Genomic DNA, 22,918 nt, shown 5'->3' on the forward strand with positions numbered 1-22,918 from the left:
GATCTGCTGGATTGTCTGCGCTATCCATTGTGTGAGTCTAAAATAGAGAGGTATTAAACGTGCAGCCTTTCAACACTCTGAAGTGTTAAAATCACACATACATTTGCACATCCGTCTTTTTCCTCAGATGCTCCAAAAAAACACATCATTTGTCAGTGTTTCCCCTCCGGCTCAAGTGATGAGGGGCAATCCAGTGACTCTGAGCTGCAGCAAGTGATGCAAACCCAGCAGTGAACTACACCTGGTACACAGACAGACAGGATCTCAGTTTGAGCTCCTCCAGACTGGATAGAATCACAGCTACATTGTGACAAACCCTACACACGGTGCACGGGAATGGCTGTAAAGCTCAAACCAGCATGGCCACTGCAATGCCTCAATTCAACCTGGATAGTTTCAGTGTGTAGTAAACACAGACCTCAAATTACTTTTATCTGATAAACTTAATCTGATCCTTGATAAATACTGTGAATATAGTACAATAACTACAGTAACTGCAGCAAACACATAATGCGCTAGACAGCACTGAATGCAAAGTGCATTGTTTATAGTGAAAATAAATTGACATGAAAAAGTTGCAGCTTAACCATAAAAGCATGCAAGAATAGCATACTTTCTTTCACACAGTCAAAATATGAATTTCTGCACTGAAAGACACCAAGGACAACCCCCAATCCCCCCCCCACCCCACAAAAGTATGTTTAAATTACATAAAATGTTACATATAGCTTAAGCCAGGGGTCAGCAACCTTTTCGGCATGATGTGCCATTTTGAATTTTTCTGGTTCACCATTGTGCCATGCTATACGTGTAATATCTTGGGGTGTGTGCATCAGGTTTGAATGGTGATTGACTACAGTCAGCTGTGCACAGGCTGTGAAAATGAAAAAAGAAAGCTGTTGAAATTAGCTGTAGCACTGTGACCACCACTCGTGGGGGCAGCTGTGGCCTAATGGTTATAGATTTGGACTTGTAACCAGAAGGTCGCAGGTTTGAGTCTCGGTGCTGGGCAGGAGTTGTAGGTGGGAAGGAGTGAATGACCAGCGCTCTCATTTCCAACTCTCAATACCCCTGGCTGAAGTGCCCTTGAGCGAGGCACTGAACCCCCAGGTTTGCCCCCCAGGCACTGTATATATAGCTGCCTACTGCTCCGGGGGTGTGTTCACTTCTCACTGCGTGTGGGTGCACTTGGATGGTTAAATGCAGAGCACCAAGTTCGAGTATGGTTACCATACTTGACAAATGTCACGACTTTCACTTTCACTTTCACCAACGTCTTCATTTTCAGAAAATGCATCTGAGAAGACAGAGAGGATTTGTTCCCCTTTTGTTAATAACTTTGTTACAGAGCAACATGTTAAAGTTATGCTACAGCGCACTTTTGAAATGCACAGGTTTTCGATAAATTCCTTTGTGAAACTTCACTTAAACCAGTGAAATTACAAGAAACTGTCGCAGCTCTTCTATAAAGCCATGGGGCAGTGATCAAACTCTGGGGTATGAGTTTGAGTTGATATAAGTTTCTGTGGCAACTGACAGCATTAGATAACTGCACATTAAACAATGTTTAAATTAAAAAAAAAAAAAAGTTAATGCAAAATTTGCATTAATAATTAGATCTCATGACAACTTCTAATGAATTATGTTCAACCAACAAACTGCACAGAGATAATTTGTAGCATAAACTAACTCAACGCTGCAAATAATCAAAAATAATGTTTACATATAAAAATGAAAATATCAACATTTATTGCCCTTTGTTCCAAACCTGCATGACTTCTTTACTTTTCTGAGAAGATATTTTGAGAAATGTCTCAGTATATTTTCATTCATACAATGGAAGTCAATGGGGTCCAGTGTTGTTCCCAACATTCTTCAAAATATCTTTTTTGAAATAAAGTCATACAGGTTTGGTGAGTAAATGACAGACTGTTAATTTTTGGGTGAAGGATTTTTTATAACCGAGTACAGCTGTAGTCAGAAGAGTAAAATGAGTTCTTCAGCACAATAATTGTGGCACTTCACACAGTGTGGTGTTTTGTAACGGAACTAACCCTAAACTTAATTATTGTGGCTTGTTTGCTCTTTTCTACTTTAGCAAACTATTAGCACAAGGTTATGTTTTTTTTTTTTTTTTTTGTCATGAACACATGTGTATTCATCTACAGTGAACTGAACTTAAATTTTACATAAATGAGTTAATATACAACTTACTGAAACATATCAATAAAAACTTTAGTATCTCAGTGATAATGAATACTATTTAATGACATTTTAAATGATTATATTGTACTAAATAGCAGCTTTATCATTACAGATATGTAAATACAAATTTAAATGCATTAAATATCCTGTTAGATTTCTTAGGGAACTTGCTGTTAACATATTTTTACCATGGTATTTTTAGTGTTTTATCATTCAAATTCTGAACATGTTTTACACTGTAGAGACCATCAAGATCTTCTTTATCATAACGATTATATTTTCTCTTTCAGTTGCTCCCAATATCTCCAGCTCTTGCAGCCGAAGCAGTGTAACGAAGTGTGTCTGTGAGGCTCATGGGAATCCCTGCCCTACACTAGAGTGGCGTCTGTCCGGACATGAGCTCGCTAACTCTACAGAAACCTCCATCAGTGAGGAGACGTTAGGAAGCACAGGAGTGAAGAGTGTCCTGACCATCCATCAGTCCCTCACAGACACGGACGTCCTGCAGTGTTTCAGCACAAACAAACTCGGCAGCGTCAGAGCCAGCCAACAGTTTCAGGCCGTCCCACCGCCACAAGACACACGTGAGAAACACAACGGCTTCATCTGATCAACAAGAAAGATCACAAATGATATCTTTATCCATGTGAAAAAGTAGCTGCTTAATTGTACTGAAAAAAAAAAACTACTTGAGATAATAAATTTTGAATGTTACTTAGAGTACCCTTTAAAAAATTCAGTATGTAATTATGTCAGTTTGACATCTGAGATCTCCTGAACTATGAAAGACCAACCTCTGAGCAACAAAACACTGTTTTGCAGGTTTCCATCCTCCGTCGTTGCTGCTCGGAGCTGCTGTCGGAGCCTCACTGATGATGATCGCGTGCATCCTGATGCTCTGCTATGAACGGTGGGAACAAAGAAGAAAACATAACCACAATATTGGTGTAATATATGAGAAGATAAAGCTAAACAACACACACACACACACACACACACACACACATATATATATATCTATCTATCGATATCTATCTATCCAACTATTATTGTAGATGATTTCAAAAGTATAAAGTATGAAACATGGTCATTATACAAAAAGATTTTTTGGTGTTTAAACTTAAAAATAAAATTAATTCTAAAACCAATAGATGTTAACGGAAATAAAAACAAAGTACTGCAATAATCAGAATCAGAATAAGCTTTATTGCCAGGTATGTTCACACATACGAGGAATTTGTTTTCGTGACAGAACCTCCGCAGTGCAACAATGACATCGACAGAACAAAAAATACAAAAAAAAAAAAAAAATACAAATAAGTAGGTAAGGAATGACAATATACAAATTGACAATTGTATGGCAGGTATATTACAATGGGCAGTTGTGTAATTATTTAAATTAAATGATTAAATTAATTAAAAAAAAAAAACTATACACATTTAAACTAATAAAGATTACAAAATCAACAAAATTACTAAAACTAAAGTGAAAAAATATAAAAATCTAAAGTTTTAGTACATGTAATTTGTGAACTTTTATTGCTATTTAGTACATTTATAATATTTTAACTTTAAACTTAATATTGAAAAAGTGTTATTTCACTAAGATACTGAGTTTTATTAATATTTTTAATCACTTTACATTTGTCAGTTTTAGTTATTTTGGTACATCAGTTTAAACTAAGTATAATTGTTGCCTCTGAAACTTGCTGAAATAAAACAGATAAAACTTTGTGACTTTTGGTTTTAGTTAACTATAATAATCCTGGATCACACATCGCTCTGATGAGACTTCACCTGATTTAAGCCTCATCACAAGGAGGATTTGTGATTCTGATTGAGATTTTATATAAGCATCAATTGTTTTGATGATCTGAAAATATGTTTTTCAGAAGAAGGAAAGAAAAACCTTCAGAAACCAGAGAAGACGACACATCTGGATTCATTCTGACTCAAACAGTGAGTTATTCATTCTCAAAGACACCGATTGCACCTGAATCTCTTCATTATTCCTCCATCGACTTCACAAACGCTGACCCGCCGTCAGGAGAGATCAGGGGCCTCGCCTCACTGACCAGTGAATACGCTGCGGTCCGACACTGTCCTGCAGAGAAAAACACCTCAACATCTGAGACAGAGCCCAAAAAACCAGACACTACAGCAAAGATCACGGACTCGTCCTCACCCGCATCAGAAGACGTGGATTTAATTGAAAACACGGGCCATCGCTACAGACAGAAGGAAGCGCTGGTCAGCGCAGATGATGCTGAAAAACAAGACTGAACCAAAACCTTTGAATCTTTGAGCACCAATTTAAGAGATCCTTCATCCAAAAATAACAAACCTACAGAACCTTCTTTCATCTGTGGAATAAAAGATGATATTTTAAGTGTTTTTTCCTCATTGTTTTAACAGGATAGTTAAATTTTCTGTTAATGCACTCATCCTCAGAACATTCAAGATGTACATTACTTTATTCTTCAGTAGAACAGTAACAGTATCTGAAACCTTGGTTCTTGGTGATTCATAAAATGCAAATCAGCAGCTACAGTCACTCTGAAAAAAATAAATAAATAAAAAATAAATAAAAAGCACATACAGGCAACACAAAATGAAAACCTGTGGCTCCTGACGATACATTGAGTTCTTATGAAGCCAAACAATCGTTACAAGAAGCTGAACATTATTTACAACAGTATCACCTGTAATCCAGTCCTGTGTTATTTATTTTTAATATGTATTTATTATACACCAATGTCTTTTATTTCCTATTCAAATGTGTTTATTACTACAATTTTTACTTTTTTTTTCATAACAATGTTAATTATCTATTTTGTTTTAAGATATGTACTTACACTTAATTAAAATGTCTTTGAAAAAGGAATAGCCTACAATCTTTAATACTAATTATATAATTAGTCCATATAAATGATAAACCAAGATAAAATTAAAAAAGAAACTGATATAAAAGCAGCCATGAGGAACTCCCAGTCTGATGTGTGAAAGCAAAACGATTAAATGACTTACAGATTGTGTCACTTATAATTTGCCGGACAGAAATATAAAGCTTACACAATTGTGGACATTTGACATTTGAGTAAAGAATTTGATATTCAGAACTGTAAAGTTTACAAAATTATGGACGTTCAGAATTTACAATAAAGCTCCCATTACAAAAAAAAAAAAAAAAAAAAAAAAAAAAAAAAATTCTAAGCACATAAAATAAGGGTTTGGTGCCCTCTGGTGGTGAGTGTTACTTGTTGTAATCATAGGAACTGATGTGCAGTTTCCATCTGCTCCACTAGGCGGCAGAAGCGACTTCACTTTCAGATAATTAACATAATGAAAACACATTCAGTTTCAGTACAGATATATTACAGATGACAACTCTGTGACAGACTCTTAATATTACAAAACAGCACATATTTCTATAAAAATGTATTGCCTCTATGATGAATCTGACAAATGACTAAATGTAAATGTTTACAGTATCACACTTACTATACAGGTCTAATTAAATGGCTGTAGAAGTGAGCAGCTCGTATTAACTTTACAGACAGACACCTTACATACAGACAGCAGTGTTCTGAGATATACAAATTGTAATAATGTCACAAAAATAATAATAGTACGTAGTAATAAATAAATTATTCAAATACAAAATCACTGTAGGGGATTAATTCAAATAGGCTAATAAATATTTGAAACAAATTGATTAAACAAAACAAGTAATTTCCTGACTTTATATGTTCTCATAATTTTATAAGTATTTCATAATTCATAAGTTTAGCCCTTTTGTAAATATATTTAATTGGGGTGCAGTTTTCAAAACTTTACATTTGTGAATAATAATAATAATAATAAAATAACTAAGAAATAGACAATTTATAATAAAGTCTGCATTTTTGTCCTCCAAATATACACCAAATTTGACCATCTCTCAACTGATACTATGTTTTATCCAATTAAGCACCTCATTCCAAAATGGATTAATGTTCAACAGTTTCAATATCATTATTACAAATCTGACAAGTATTGAACATTAAATCTTAATCTTAGAAATTCTTTGGCTGGGTAAATATCATACATAATTTTAAAATGGATTTCTTTACATTTGAGTGGAAGGGGAAATCCAAGATATTTGCTTCTGAAATCCTTTACTACTTTCCTACTGAGATGTCGAAATCCTTTTAACATAACCATAGGTAAAGGAATACTTTTGATGACTTTTATATATTCTTTCTCACAATTAAAGCTGAATTTGGTACAGAAATCATTATAATTGCAAAAACAGCCATTTGTATCCATCATGTGCAGCACTGACCAAATACCTTTTTGCCACCACGCCTCCATAAACAAAGATTTTCTCTGAAACAATATACAACGGTTATTCCATAAGGATACATTATGTGGACTGAAATTGTTTGAACAACATCTTCCAATACAAGAGTATTTGTTTATGAAAAAAAAATAGTTTCAGTGGAACTTTATAAAGCTCAGAGTTGCTTTTTATAGAGACTGGATGGAATTGCAAATCAAAACAAATGCTCATTTTTGATAAAAGTCAGTCAAGTAATACAGTCAAGACCGAATCACAATTTTAGGAATATGGCTTTTTGCTTTCTTAAAGAATTCATTAGTGCATCATTGAAATGAGATGCATATACTGTAAATCTGAATAAAATTTAAACACCTCATTTACAATAGTATTATAATCATAACATCCTTTCTGATTTATTAATAAACTGCCTACAACATTTCTCTCTTTGAATTTTTTTTAGATATCAAATGTGAAAATTTTTTTTCTTTTTAATTAATTCAGCATTAAATTTCCAATACCCTTTAGTTTTACGAGAGTCTTCCTTTGGTTTTAAATTGAAATCAATTAAACATGATCAGATAATGGAGCACTAGTGGTGGTTGGTTTACTTTAATTATTAGAAGCATCATTGTTGTTAAGGTTATCAGTTCTTGATCTGGCATTCATATTGGGTTTAATCCAAGAAAACGGTCTAATGTCTGGATTGTGTAGTCTCCAAACATCATGTTGGAAGCGAATTCAGGGGTCATTTTAACAAGAAGCTGAAGCACATCTTCCCTGATGTTTTCATTAGGCTTTTTTCCTTCATTCCTTTGATGCGAAGGGACCATCTTCAACATTAGGTCTGTCAATCGATTCAAATTTTTAATCTAATTGATCACACCCTTTTTCTGTGATCACACACTTAATGAAATTAAGCATAGACCATTTATCTGGTTTCAAATGTTTATTTTGTCATCATTTGCTATATCCAGCAAAAAAAGGGGGTCTCTCAAATCTGTATTTTCTGCAAGCTTTTCAAAATTTTAGATGTCCTTCCAAAAGAGGACACTTAGAAATGCCAAAATTACACCCAAGGAGCCCATATAAGCAAAAAATAATAATTTATAATACGTGTACAGTGCAACAGCAAAGAGGTTTTTTATTTTTTATTTTTTTTTTACATTTTAGAGAAGTTAAGTTGTGATACTGAACAGGACCACATGGAGATGCAAAAAAAAAAAAAAGCCTAAGCCAACCACCTGTCCTGACCTGCATACATCTACTACTTTGTAGATTCAAATCCATCTCAGTTATCCTATGAATGTGTGTGGAAACAACTGTGAATGTACGGAAATGTCTTGTGCTGTGCATAATACAACAGTGTGATCAGTGCGCGCCATTCAGCATGTCAAGAGCACTTATAGATGCATTATTATAACAGACTCACGCATGCTTAATTCATGTATACTGTAGAAGTCAGCTTTAAATTTTTTGTTGTTTTGCATTCATCATAAATTAAATAGCTAGACTGTGACTGGTTATCCAGTCAAGAAAACATAGTTTGCGTCTCATCTGGCCATACAGCAGTGGGATGTTGCCAATTCATTCAGTCTGTACATCACACAACACAGTGTGTTCAGGCTATTCATGACCCCACTGAGCTTCCATCCTTAAGAACTTGTCCTATGTCTGGGTTTAGGGCAATTCAGCATCTGCTCACCTCCCCAGCTAAGCCACAGCTGAGGCCTCTCTGTTCCCTTTTATGTGGTGGTTGTTGATTGTCCCTAACACCGCTGCACTAGCTGTGCAGCTGAGGCTCCCTGTTAGAGGGGAAAAGGTGGACACCTGTGTTGGAGCTATCCCTGGTCCTGAATGGTTTTACTGGGTGTTGTTGCTTTTTTTGATTGGTCTGTAGATGGTGCTGAATGTGTTCAGTCTGCTTTGTTGGGTCCATACCTCTTTCTGGCCACCACAATATATATATTATTGTAAATGTTTTCAAACATATAAAGCATAAAACAGGGTCATTATACAAAAAAAAAAAAAAAAAAAAAATTTTTTTTAGTAATTAAACAATATTAATAATATTATTTTACTCAAAAGGCAAATAAATGTAAACTGAAATAAAAAGTACTGCAATAACGAAACTAAAATGAATTTAAAAACTATATACATCTAAACTAATAAAGATTACAAAAACACACAACAAAATTACCAAAACCAAAGTGGAAAAATATAAAAATAAAATCTAAAGTCTTAGTAATTTTGTATATTTTTTTGCTTTTTATTGTTATTTAGTACATTTAAAATATTTTAACTTTAAACTTAATATTGAATAAGTGTTATTTTAGTATCACTATGACACTTATAGTTTTTATTAATATTTTTAATCAGTTTATATTTTTATATTATCATATTAAATTGTAATGTTTCAGTAATTTTGTATTTTTGTCATTTTTAGTAGTTTTTGTGTATATTTTTAGTATGTTTATATTTTTATATTATCATATTAATATATATAATCTATATATATATGTTGTGTGGTGTGTGTGTGTGTGCATGTGTGTGTGTGTGTGTGTGTGGGGAGTTTATGTGTCTATATATAGTTTTTTTATTAGTGATGTTTACTTCACGTCAGTTTTAGTTATTTTAAGTACTCAGAGTTATAACTAAGTGAAATTGTTTGCTAGCCATTTCTTCAGAAACTTGCTCAAAAATAAACATTATAGAACTTAAAAAAATATATCTTTTGAATGGTTTTGGTTTTAGTTTTTAGTTAACTATAATAAATCCTGGATCACACATCGCTCCTGATGAGACTTCACCTGCTTTTAAGCCTCATCACAATGTGAGGATTTGTGTGATTCCTGACTGAGATTTATATAACGCAGCTACTTGTTTGTGTATATCTGAAAATATGGTTTTTCAGAAGAAGTAAAGAAAAACCTTCATAAGATCAGAGACGACGCCCCATCGGAGTCATTCTGACTCAAACAGTGAGTTATTCTCATTCTCTCACAGACACGCGAGTTGCACCTGAATCGCGTCTCTTATCCTCCATTCGACTTCACAACACGCCTGACCCGCGTCGTCAGAGAGATCAGGGGCCTCGCCTCGCGGACCCAGTGACTACGCTGCGTTCCGACACTGTCCTGCAGGTCGCCGCAGCTCCCAGACCACCTCAAGCATTCTGAGACAGAGCCCAACAAAACCAGACACGACAGCAAAGATCTCGAACACGTCCCTCACCGGCTACAGAGGACGTGATTGATGAAACACGGTCCAATCTCTTACAGACAGAAGGAAGCGCTGGTCAGCGCAGATGATGCTTGACTCACAGACTGACCAAAACCTTTTGAATCTTTTGAGCACCTCTATTTAAGAGATCCTTCAATCCAAACAATAGACCAAACTACAGGAATCCTCTTTCCCATCTGTGGAACATAAAAGAAGATATTTTTAAGTGTTTGTTTTTCCTCATTGTTTTAAAAACAGGACAGTTCACCTTTCAACAGCGCCAATAACATGCTAAATTGCTCTGTTGGTTACATCTCATGCCTCATACCCTTCAGATTACATTACATTACTTTATTCTTCAGTAGAACAGTCAGGGAAGATTTTTTTTTTTTTTTTATCTGGATACCGTGGTTTCTCTGTGATCATAAAATGCAAATGCAGCCAGCAAAAAAAGACAAATACAAAAAATAAAAACCCATACAGGCAACACAAAAAGTTAAAAACAAAATCTGGTTCAAGATAGCTGAACATTATTTTACAACAGTATCACCTGTAAATCCACTCCTGCCCATGGTTTAATTTTTAAATATGCATTTTATATATATACACCAATGTATTTTTATTTCCTATTCAAGTATATTTTATTTTACACTTATCAATTTTTACTTTTATTTACTTACTATCTCAATATTAAATGAACAATTTTGTGTGTACATAAGACATGTACGTTACCCTTCCATTCCAATTTCTCTGCAATCTCTACACTCTGCTTAGAATTATATAATAAATAAGTGAATAAGTCCATATAAAGATAAACCAAGATACAAATACTGAAACTGATATAAAAAGCAGCCACGAGAACCTCCCAGTCTGATGTGTAGAAGAAAATCCACTCGCACTCCCGAGTCCAGCAGACTTTCCTTCGTAAAAAACTATCTGCGTCTTTAACAGAGAACAAATGAGGGAAAAAAAGAGAAATTGTTGATGTCATATATTATTGTGTGATTCCTGACTGAGATTTATATAAGCATCAATTGTTTTGATGATTTTTGATTATTTTTTTAATAATGTTTTTAGCAGAAGAATTAAAGAAATACCTTAGGAGATGAGAGATGTGGATTATTTGTGTTTATTATGGTTAGTTATTCATTCCCAAAGACACCGAGTGCACCTGAATCTCTTCATTATTCCTCCACCATCGGGACTTCACAAAAACGCGGACCCGCGCCGTCAGGAGAGATCAGGGGCCTCGCCTCGCTGACCAGGATACGCTGCGGTCACGACACTGTCCTGCAGGAGCCGCAGACGCAGGGGGGGGGGCAGACACCTCAACATCTTGATACAGAGCCCCAAAAAACCAGACCACGACAGCGACAGCAAAGACTCACGGACACGTCCTCACCGGCATCAGAAGACGTGATTTATGAAAACACGGGCCATCGCTACAGACAGAAGGAGCGCTGGTCAGCGCAGATGATGCTGACAAAAAAAAAAAAAAACAAGACTGAACCAAAACCTTTGAATCTTTGAGCACCAATTTAAGAGATCCTTCATTCCAAAAGTAACAAACCTACAGAACCTTCTTTCATCTGTGGAACATAAAAGAAAATATGTTTTTTCCTCATTGTTGTAACAGGATAGTTCACCCAAAAAGCTAATTTGATTTTTATTTGATTTAATCATCATAAGATTCATTATGTATGTTAATTTTTTTATTTTTAGGTAGGTAAGTAGGGATTTTTTTTTTTTTTTTTTTATCTGAAACCGTGGTTCTCTGTGATTCATAAATGCAAATCAGCAGCAAAAAATAAAAATAAAAATAAAAACCATACAGGCAACACAAAATTAAAACTGGTTCAAGAAGCTGAACATTATTTACAACAGTATCACCTGTAATCCAGTCCTGCATGGTTTATTTTTAATATGCATTTTATTATACACCAATGTATTTTATTTCCTATTCAAATATGTTTATTTTTATTACAATTCATACTTTTATTTACTATTCTAAATTTTTAATGATCAATTTGTTTAAGGACATGTACAAATTTGTTACGATCAATTTTGTTTTAAGACATGTACTTACGCTTCATTAAAATGTCTCTGAAATCTCTACAATCTCTAATAATAATAATTGTTATTGCAAGATAAAATCTGAAACTGAAACTAATATAAAAGCAGGCACAAGGAACTCCCAGTCTGATGTGTAGAAGAAAATCCACTCCCAGAGTCATCAGACTTCCTTCGAAAAACTATCTGCGTCTTTAACAGAGAACAAATGAGGGGAAAAAAAGAGAAATTGATGATAAATATATATGATTTTGAAGTTTGTGAATGACATTGTGCCTGTATAGTTCTGTATAGTTAAGGAAAGTGTTTATGTTTTGAGCATAATGCATATAAATCTCACAAATAAACATTTGAAAATCTCACAAATAAATATCTGATCTTTTGAAATTCAAACAGAAGCTGACAAGTTTCAAGATTTTTACCCAGTTGAGGCTTCAGGTTGGCATGAAATGAAAACTCATTTCGATTTTCTAAATTTTTATATTATAAATATTATTCTGAACAATATGTGTTTTTTTTTTATTTTTACTTTTAACATAATTTAAATTTACAGGCAACAATATATAAAAACAGGCATTAAAGAGCAAGAAAGACATTTTACAAAAGAGTTTTGTACATTCAGCATTTATGAATAAAAAAGGGACTTCACCTTCAGATAACTGACATGAAAACACATTCAGTTTCAGTACAGATATATTACAGATGACAACTCTGTGACAGACTCTTAATATTACAAAATGGCACATATTCCCATAAAAAATGTATTGCCTCTGATGAATCTGGCAAATGACTAAATGTAAATGTTTACAGTGTCACACTTACTATACAGGTCTAATTAAATGGCTGTAGAAGTGAGCCAGCTCGTATTGACTTTACAGGTGACAGACACCCTTACATACAGAGGAGCAGTGTTCTGGCTGAAATCTCTCCGCTGCTTTCAGCTTCTGTCAGTATCTTGGGCAAGAACAAAGGATACACGTTCCTTATTTGAAGTAAACTGTTAAACTTAATTCATAACATGAGAAATATTACTGTAACACAATGTTCACATACAGTATAAAATCTCAAAGAAGTAATAAATGCAAAAGATGAGAAGAAAAAAAAGCATGTTTCCTGCACATAGTGTTCTTGGAATTAATTTTTAATGCGATTCAACACGTATTACTGAATATGGAGAATTATTATCAACACTGAACACTGGATCTCACAAGACAGTGAACTGTTTCAAGCAGATATAAAGAAATGTGTTGAATGTTCCATAAGCTTCATACTGATTTGCATATTTCTCAGCATGACTACTGTTACTGAGTTCTGACTAAAGGAGAAGTGGTGAATCTCTAATCTGAGCTAAATTGTGTTGTTTTCACACACAGTTTTTAGCTTGGTTAATTTTAGATGAGTTATGTTTAGATGTGTATTGGTGTCTCTTCTCTGGTAAGTCATTTACACACAACACACTCAAACTTACACTTACTCCTGTAGCTTTGAGATTCTGAAACGTTAATGTTAAGGTTTGAAAAATGTTCAAGATAAGCATGTGCTTTTTTTATCTTTAGTATTGTTCTGTATTCTCATGTACAAATCTAGAAAAAAAAATCTAAAACTTTAATCTAGAAATAATGAGATTATACCAACAAGAGAGCTATAAATTCATACACAATAAAATATTTTTTCATTCTATCAATCAACAATTATCCTCACACACCTGTAGATGACTGATAGGTGCACAGGATAAACGATCAAAAACAGTATTTTAAACAATATTTCTGCTTTTTTAATTCTATAAAATGTCTTCATTTGTTTGTTTATTCTGCTGTAAGGTGAATGTAAATGATGGAAACATTGGTGACGTTCCTCCTCACTGGATCTCTGATACAAGGTCTCATTCTTATAGATTATTCCTCTATTTAACAAAATTAATTATTATTATAACAGCACTTTCATGTGACCTTCATGAGTTAAAGAGCAATAAGTGCTGCAGAAGTGTGTTCTGCTTGTATTCTCTGTGTGATTACTTTCTTCTGTCTTTTTGTTTTAGGTGTTTTGTGTGGCTTTAATATCAGTCTGCCGAAGAGATTAGAAGCTCTGAATGGATCTTGTGTTTTCATCCCCTGCACATTTGATATTGATCAACAATATGAAAAAGACCTCACTGACAGTGCAAAGAGAATGTGGTTTAAAGACGGAGGAAGTACCGCTGTGTTTGACTCCAGCAGCCCCAAGACTGGACTGTTAAAAGGAGAAATATTTGGCACTGCTACACAGAAAAACTGCACCACACGCTTCGATAATGTTGATCAGAATCATAATGGGTCATATTACTTCAGAATTGAAACCAATGGTGAATTGAAACATAGCTACACAGAACCTACATACTCTCAAGTTCAAATTGGCGTCTTAGGTGAGTGTCATATTGTTTTTCTGCTGCTTCTTTAGTGTGAACTGGACAGACATAAAAAATAAATCTACTACTGTACAATATATACCTTCATATTTTGGATATAATGATCCATATGATCTTGTAATATTTGACTGCATCTCTGTCTGTTTTTCAGGATCTCCACCCAAACCCACACTGAGTGTCTTTAAGGATCAGCAGAAGGTGAGGAAGGAGGAGGAGGTGGTTGAGGGAAGTTCAGTGAGTCTGCGCTGCTCTACTAAGATCTTCTGTCCGTCTCGTCCTCCATCTCTCACATGGAGCTCTTCTCTCATCGAGAGCGTCACAGGACAGCAGTATCAGAGCCAAACTGAGCTCATCTCTGATCTGAACTTCACTGTTTCTCACCGTCATCATAGAGTCACTATCACCTGCACTGCAACACACCAGCAACAGAAGCAGAACACAACACAAGAGTCCCGTCTGCTAAGTGTTCAGTGTAAGACAAGAATTATATCAATCTATTCTGACTTATCTATAATTAGTGCTGTAAATCATAAAGTAATCGCATCAAATGATTTTTCCAGTGTGAGTATTAAAGGGGACATTGTAACACTCCAAAGAGAATTTTTTCCTTTCTCTTTGGAGTGTTACAAGATCTTGGTGCATAAAGAAGATCTGTAAAGTCGCAAAGACTAAAGTCTCAAATCCAAAGAGATATTCTTTATAAGTTGAGACTCATCCACACCCCCATGAAACAGCTTGTTCTAATACACCCCCACATCTCTACGTCAGTATGTGGGAAGATTTGCATAATGCCGCCCAGATGTTCGCGCAAAGAAAGAAGGTGTACCTTTTATTCTCGTTGTAGTATTGTTGTCGCCGCCGCCATGTCGTATAGACGCTGTGTGTTTCACTGCACTGTAAAAAATCAAAGCATCACAATATGTTATGAGGCGTAACATTTCCGTCTCACGCTTGAGGCATTCGGCCAATCACAACCTGCTGGATAGCTGGCCAATCAGAGCACACCTCGCTTTTCAAAATTATGAGCTTTGTAAAAATCGACGCGTTTCAGAAGGCGGGGCATAGAGGAGAATCAATAATGTACAGTATGTGGAAAATAATGTGTTTTAACCTTAAACCGGATAAACACATTTCAATACACCAAATTCACAAAATAATGTTCATTTTAGCAGCAACATATGACCCCTTTAAAGGGGACATCGGATGCAAAATTCACTTTTACATGGTGTTCGCATATAAATGTGTCTTAGCAGTGTGAGGAAGCAATCACCCTACAATGATAAAAATATTTTTTTTAAATCCCCAAAAACATAAACAGTCTCAATTATAAAGCCGTTTTGATTTTCTGAACAGTATGACATCATATTGCTCAAGCCCCGCCCACAACCACTGACAGACTGTCACATATTAACATATTTCCACCCTCACCCAGTTCTATGCTGTCTGCAATTTTTTTAGTCATTAGAGCAGCTGTAGAATGTAGAATGTATAGTGTCTAATGCAGGTGTTTTGTAGCTGAATGTAAAAGTGAACATAAGAGTCTTCATTTTCTCCTGACATCAGAGCCACTGAGGACATGACTTTACTATTATTAAAAAAAATGGCATAATACTAAATACCACGACATCCAGTGTCAGTACTTGTTACTCTTGTGGACGTCCAGTGCGAGTAATTTGTAATCAGCTGAGTCCAGTGGAAGTACATGGTGATCTGAAACTTGTAAAATAGAGAGGTTTAAACGTGCAGTCTTTCAACTCTTGAAGTGTTAAATCACACATTATACACTGCACATACTTTTTCCTCAGATGCTCCAAAAAACACATCATTGTCAGCGTTTCCCTCCGGCTCATTGATGAGGGGCAATCCAGTGACTCTGAGCTGCAGCAGTGATGCAAACCCAGCAGTGAACTACACCTGGTACACAGAGACAGGATCTCAGTTTTGAGCTCCTCCAGACTGGATATAATCACAGCTACATTGTGACAAACCCTACACACGGTGCACGGTATGGCTGTAAAGCTCAAAACCAGCATGGCCACTGCAATGCAACAATTCAGCTGGATGTTCAGTGTGAGTAAAAACACAGACCTCAAAATTAATTTAATCTGATAAACTTAATCTGATCCTTGATAACAAATACTGTGAATATAGTACAATAACTACAGTAACTGCAGCAAACACATAATGCATTGTTTAATGTGAAAATAAACGTAAATTGACATGAAAAAGTTGCAACTTTACCATAAAAGCATACAACAAAAGCCTGCTTTCTTTCACACAGTCAAACTATGACTTTCAGGATTGAAAAGACACTATGGAGACAAAAAAAGTATGTTTAAATTATATAAAGTTTACATATAGCTTAAGTTGAAGACAATTTTATCATATAAACTACACTACACAGCTTGCTACTGTATATGGTGTAATATCTTACATGGTGTGTGCATCACAGAGTATGGTGACAATGATAAACAGGTAAACGGTGATTGACTATACAGTCAGCTGTGCACAGGCTGTGAAATTTAAAAATTAAAAACTGTGAAATAGCTGTAGCACTGTGATCTGTGATGCATCTGAGAAGACAGAGAGAGATTTGGTTCCCCTTTTGTTAATGATTTTGTTACAGAGCAACATGTTAAAGTTACGCTACAGCATTTTGAAATGCAAGGTTTCGACATAAAACTATGAGAAACTTCCCTTAAACAAGTGAAATTACAAGAAACTGTCAGCAGCTTTTCTATAAAGCCAATGCAGTGATCAAACTCTGTGGTATGAGTCAATATGATTTTCTGTGGCAACCGACAGCATTAGATGCTGCACAGTAAAGGGATATTTTGCCCAAAAATAAAAATTACCCCATGATTTACTCACCCTCAAACCATCCTTGAGGATGGGTAAATCATGGGGTAATTCTCATTTTTGGTTGAACTATCACTTTTTTCAATGTTTTGGATTGTTTTGGATAAAAAAGGTGGTGATGAGGATTTATTTAATCATTTTTTTTAGTGATGACTTCTAATGAAATTATGTTCAACCAACAAACTACACCAAGTTAATAATTTGTAGCATAAACAAATCAACATTATTATGTTAACAGAGCTCAAAATAATGTTTGCCCATAAAAATGAAAATTGTCGATGTTTATTTGAATTTATATATTTTGAGAAATGTCTCAGTATCTTTTCATTCATACAATGGAAGTCAGTGGGATCCAGTGTTGTTCCCAGCATTCTTCAAAATATCGTTTTGAAATAAAGTCATACAGGTTTGGTGAGTAAATGACAGAATATTCATTTTTGGGTGAAGACTTTTTATAGTTGAGTACTATTGTAGTCAGAAGAGTAAAATGAGTTCTTCAGCACAATAATGGCACTTTCACCAGTGTGGTGTTTTGTAGACGGAACTAACCGTAACTTAATTATTGTGGCTTTTTCCTCTTTTCTACTTTAGCTAACTATTAGCTCGAGGTTATGTTTTTTTTCTTCTATTTTTGTCATGAACACGTTTGTATTCATCTACAGTGAACTGAACTTAAATAGACTTAAAAATTGTGGTTTGTTCCCCTTTTCTACTTTAGCAAACTATTAGCTCGAGGCTATGTTTTGTCATGAACACATTTGTATTCATCTACAGAGAACTGAACCTAAATTAACAGAATAAAATAATGTTAATATACCTTCATATTTAATGTTGAACTTACTGAAGTGCTAAAATATGTTTTGTTGTTTCCTTATAATACTGACAACCACCATAAAACACTAAATTATAAATAAAATAAAATCAATTTAAATAAGATTACTTGTTCTTTTTCACTTCTAAAAACTGCATATTTAACAGTATTTTATTTTTTAAATTTATTTTTAATGTGTAATTTTATGTTTATTGTTTTTTTAGGTTTGTTATTTTTCTTTTTAAGAGTTATTGTGTTTTTAACAATTAAGATTGTTTATATGCCATTTTTTTTAAGATGTGATCATTAAAAATTAATAAAATCTATATAGACGTATTAACAAAAACACAACAAAATTAATAAAACTTTCAAACCAAAATGAAAAATATATATAAAAAACTGATTCATTTTTTTTACTTTGTGATAATTTATAGTCAGTATATAAGTTATGATGGTATATTAGTTAATAATGAATACTAAATACTAATCCAATATAACATTTAAAATTATTATATTGTACTAAATAGCAGCTTTATCATTACAGATATGTAAATACAAATCCTGTTAGATTTCTTAGGGAACTTGCTGTTAACATGTTTTTTTACCATGGTATTTTTAGTTTTAGTGTTTTTATCCTTCAGATTTCTGAAACATGTTTTAACACTGTAGAGACCATCAAGATCTTCTGTATCATAACGATTATATTTTCTCTTTCAGGTTGCTCCCAATATCTCCAGCTCTTGCCAGCCGAAGCAGTGTAACGAAGTGGTGTCTGTGAGGCTCATGGGAATCCCTGCCCTACACTAGAGTGGCGTTCTGTCCAGACATGAGACTCTCTAACTCTGCAGAAACCTCCATTCAGTGAGGAGACGTTAGGAAGCACAGGGGAGGTGAAGAGTGTCCTGGACATCCATCCTGACACAGACACGGATCCATCAGTCCCTCACAGTCCCACCGCCACGGAACAGTCCCTCCATGTGTTTCAGCACAAAAAACACTTGGCAGCGTCAGAGGCAAGCCAACAGTTTCAGGCGTCGAGCCCCACCGCCACAAGGACACACGGTGGAAACATAACCACAAATTTGGTGTAATATATAATGAGACAAACACCAAGGACACACAACACACATTGATCACACACATCTGATCAACAACTATTATTGTGAAAGAGTAGAAACAAATGCTTAAACTTATAAATAAAATTCATTAGAAAACAAATAAATGTACTTTATAAATTTTGGAAGTTGTCTCTTAACAAAATATACAAAATCACAACAAAATTACAAAACTAAAGTGAAACAAGTATAAAAAATAAAATCTAAAGTTTTAGTACATGTAATTGTTGTTATTGCTATCAATATGCAATCTACTTTGACTAGAAAAATAGCTGCTTAATTGTACTGAAAAAAAAAAATACTTGAGATAATAACGTTTGATGTTACTTAGACGTACCCTTTAAAAAATTCAGTATCTTAATTGTACTGAAAAAAAAAACCTACTTGGAGATAAATTTTGAATGTTAGTTAATTCAGTATGTAATTATGTCAGTTTGACATCTGAGATCTCCTGAACTATGAAAGACCAACCTCTGAGCAACAAAACACTGTTTTGCAGGTTTCCATCCTCCGTCGTTGCTGCTCGGAGCTGCTGTCGGAGCCTCACTGATGATGATCGCGTTCATCCTGATGCTCTGTTATGAACGGTGGGAACAAAGAAGAAAACATAACCACAAAATTGGTGTAATATATAATGAGATAAAGCTAAATAACACACACACACACACACACACACACACACACACACACACACACACACACACACACATACATATATATATATATATATATATATATATATATATATATTTTTTTTTTTTTTTTTTTTTTTTTTTTCAACTATTATTGTAGATGATTTCAAAAGTATAAAGCATGAAACATGGTCATTATAAAAAAAAAAAATTTGGTGCTTAAACTTATAAATAAAATTAATTATAAAACAAATAAATGTAACGGAAATAAAAAAAGTACTGCAATAACTAATTAAATTAAATAATTAAATGAATTAAAAAAAACTACATACATTTAAACAAATAAAGATTACAAAATCACAACAAAATTACTAAAAACTAAAGTGAAACAAGTATAAAAATAAAATCTAAAGTTTTAGTACATGTAATTTGTGATTTTTTTATTGCTATAAAGTACATTTACAATATTTTAACTTTAAACTTAATATTGAAAAAGTGTTATTGAGCAGTCGAGCGCAGTTGCTCTCCACCGACTGCGCTATTCAAAAGCATGATGGGAAACGACTGACTGACGACACAGCTTCATGCTCCTTGGCTGAGAATGTCAGCTGATACATTTTCTCTTTATTCTAAGAATTAGATTACCCATTTATTTATATATTACATGCGAACTAAACAAAAACAAAACACGCCTAGTGAAGTTAAGAATTAGGACATGCATTTATTTTAATTTTTCTCTTAATTAGAATTCTTCCTTGTTGTAATTTTTACTATTCACTAGTGTATGTTTGTGTGAATTAATAAATCAATCCATTAAAAATATACATGCACACAAACATATCTAAATGGACTGTTTAGCCATTATGCCTCATTTTGTGTGGTTTCATCTGAGAAGTGTCAGGGTCTGGCTTAAAACAAGGGAAGAAATTCTGAAGAATGTTTGCTACAAAACAGCTTTGACTTGCATAGTATGGAAAAATAGTATGGACGTGAAATGGTGGCAGAAACCTGCTTGTTTGCAAACATTCTTCTAAATTTCCTCCTTTGGTATATCGATTACATTCACTTCTTCTGCGATAAAAAACGCGAACGCGATCTCCTCCATTGCTGACGTTTGCAGGCGACAAAACAGCGAAATTCAGGAAGTGTCCGACTTCAAAGGTCTTTTTTGACCCCTCCCCTTACTGCAGCCGCCTACTCTCGCCTACATTTCAGGCGAGGCAAGGCGCATCTCAAACAAGCCTATTGTCTCTTAGCGCGCTATGAAGACTCTTAAGGTATAACTTAACTAAAGGTATACTACCGTTAAAGGTATATCATTGATAGGCTTCTTCAGGGCTATCATCCACTCGCGAGGCAGAGGCGCTGGCGCCCTCCTAGCAACGGCGCTGTTTTTGGTAAAACATGATTTTGACGAGTTCATTAAGTTTTGTTTTATAGAAAACTCTTTTTAAAAGATATTCGTTTTGTATAAATTGTATCTTAATTTTGATCAATGTTTTATCAGTCAATTGACCGTATTTAATAAACAAGAAGCAAATATATAGCAGACAATGTAATAACCTTAGTGTAATTGACAGAATTACTAAAAAATATTTTGCTACCTAAAAGTTAAAGATTTTTTGTGTCACGCATGCATGTCTATTTCCCTCATATTAAATATAAAACGCATGTGGACTGATATTTTTCCAATGTCTGGACTCCTTTATTAATGGAGTATATAAACAGACGTTTCAATATATTGGTATTAAATGCATTTTCTGAGAATTTATATTTCAAGTTTTTACTGCAAATGTCGAAATTGAGTCACTGATCACATTAGAATAAAATATCTCATAATAAAATACAAAATTGACTGATTTATGAATGTATATGCATAGTTCTCATCAGTCGGAAATACAGATAAACGCTTTCATTTGTTGTATTTTTGATCCTGAAAGAAAACAGAACGGAAAGCCCCCCCTGTTCCAACGTCTATGACTGCAATGGTTTGAGGTTAAAATCTTAGTTTGTGTTCTACTGAAGAAACAGTCACCTACATCTTGGATGCCCTGGGGATAAGCAGATAAACATCAAATTTTCATTTTTGGGTGAACTATCCCTTTAATATTGAATAAAGCTTTTTTATTAATATTTTTAATCCGTTTATATATTTTTATTTTATCATATTAAATCATGTTTTACTAATTTTGTCTTTTTGTCCTTTCCAGTTATATATGTGTGCTTATGTGTCTATATAGTTTCTTTTTTATTATTAATTTTTATGTCAGTTTTTTATTTCAGTTCGTCAGTTTAAACTAAGTGAAATTGTTGCTTCAGAAACTAGCTGAAATTAAATATAGACTTAAAACACAGTCTTAGACTTCAAAACACTTTTTTAAAAATGGTTTTAGTTTAAGTTAACTATAATAATCCTGGATCACACATCGCTCTGATGAGACTTCATCTGCTGTTAGCCTCATCACAAGGAGGATTTGTGATTCTGAATGAAATTTTATATAAGCATTAATTTTTTTCATGATCTGAAAACATGTTTTTCAGAAGAAGGAAAGAAAAACCTTCAGAAACCAGAGACGACGACACATCTGGATTCATTCTGACTCAAACAGTGAGTTATTCATTCTCAAAGACATTACAGACAGTCGTTCAGCAGATCTTCACTCAGTTTGCTGTTTCTTCTCCATCAGGCCGTTTCTCTGGATAATGACAGTGAGTTTGTTTATGATAATAAAGGCATGCTATCACCCACCGCACCGAGTGCACATGAATCTCTTCATTATTCCTCCATCGACTTCACAAACGCTGACCCGCCGTCAGGAGAGATCAGGGGCCTCGCCTCGCTGACCAGTGAATACGCTGCGGTCCGACACTGTCCTGCAGAGAACAACACCTCAACATCTGAGACAGAGCCCAAAAAAACCAGACACGACAGCAAAGATCACGGACACGTCCTCACCGGCATCAGAAGACGTGATTTATGAAAACACGGGCCATCGCTACAGACAGAAGGAAGCGCTGGTCAGCGCAGATGATGCTGAAAAACAAGACTGAACCAAAACCTTTGAATCTTTGAGCACCAATTTAAGAGATCCTTCATTCCAAAAGTAACAAACCTACAGAACCTTCTTTCATCTGTGGAACATAAAATATTATATTTTAAGTGTTTTTTCCTCATTGTTTTAACAGGATAGTTCGCCCAAAAAGGCAAATTTTCTGTTAATGTACTCATCCTCAAAACATTCAAGATGTACATTACTTTATTCTTCAGTAGAACAGTTACAG

At 34.3% G+C, this 22,918-nt stretch overlaps 2 protein-coding genes across 2 annotated transcripts in view; both read left to right on the forward strand.

Annotated features, from left to right (window-relative positions):
• The first annotated feature begins 2,394 nt into the window (after positions 1–2,394).
• On the forward strand, positions 2,395–4,488 carry LOC109062958. Its single transcript, XM_042736118.1, has 3 exons — positions 2,395–2,789; positions 3,028–3,115; positions 4,098–4,488. The coding sequence occupies exons 1-3, from the start codon at positions 2,432–2,434 to the stop codon at positions 4,486–4,488; spliced, it is 837 nt and encodes a 278-aa protein (XP_042592052.1). The 5' UTR covers positions 2,395–2,431.
• Positions 4,489–13,238: 8,750 nt separating this feature from the next.
• LOC109053084 (Schwann cell myelin protein-like) overlaps positions 13,239–22,918 on the forward strand; it is a gene marked incomplete at its 3' end in the record, with an annotated part of 32,103 nt that continues 22,423 nt past the window's right edge. Inside the window, exons 1-5 of the mRNA XM_042737547.1 lie at positions 13,239–13,249; positions 13,636–13,694; positions 13,854–14,216; positions 14,371–14,691; positions 16,025–16,136. Coding sequence (XP_042593481.1) covers positions 13,646–13,694; positions 13,854–14,216; positions 14,371–14,691; positions 16,025–16,136 — 845 coding nt within the window. The remainder of the gene's footprint in view (positions 13,250–13,635; positions 13,695–13,853; positions 14,217–14,370; positions 14,692–16,024; positions 16,137–22,918) is intronic.

The sequence above is a fragment of the Cyprinus carpio genome, chromosome A4 (assembly GCF_018340385.1).
Source record: "Cyprinus carpio isolate SPL01 chromosome A4, ASM1834038v1, whole genome shotgun sequence".
Taxonomy (NCBI): Eukaryota; Metazoa; Chordata; class Actinopteri; order Cypriniformes; family Cyprinidae; genus Cyprinus; species Cyprinus carpio.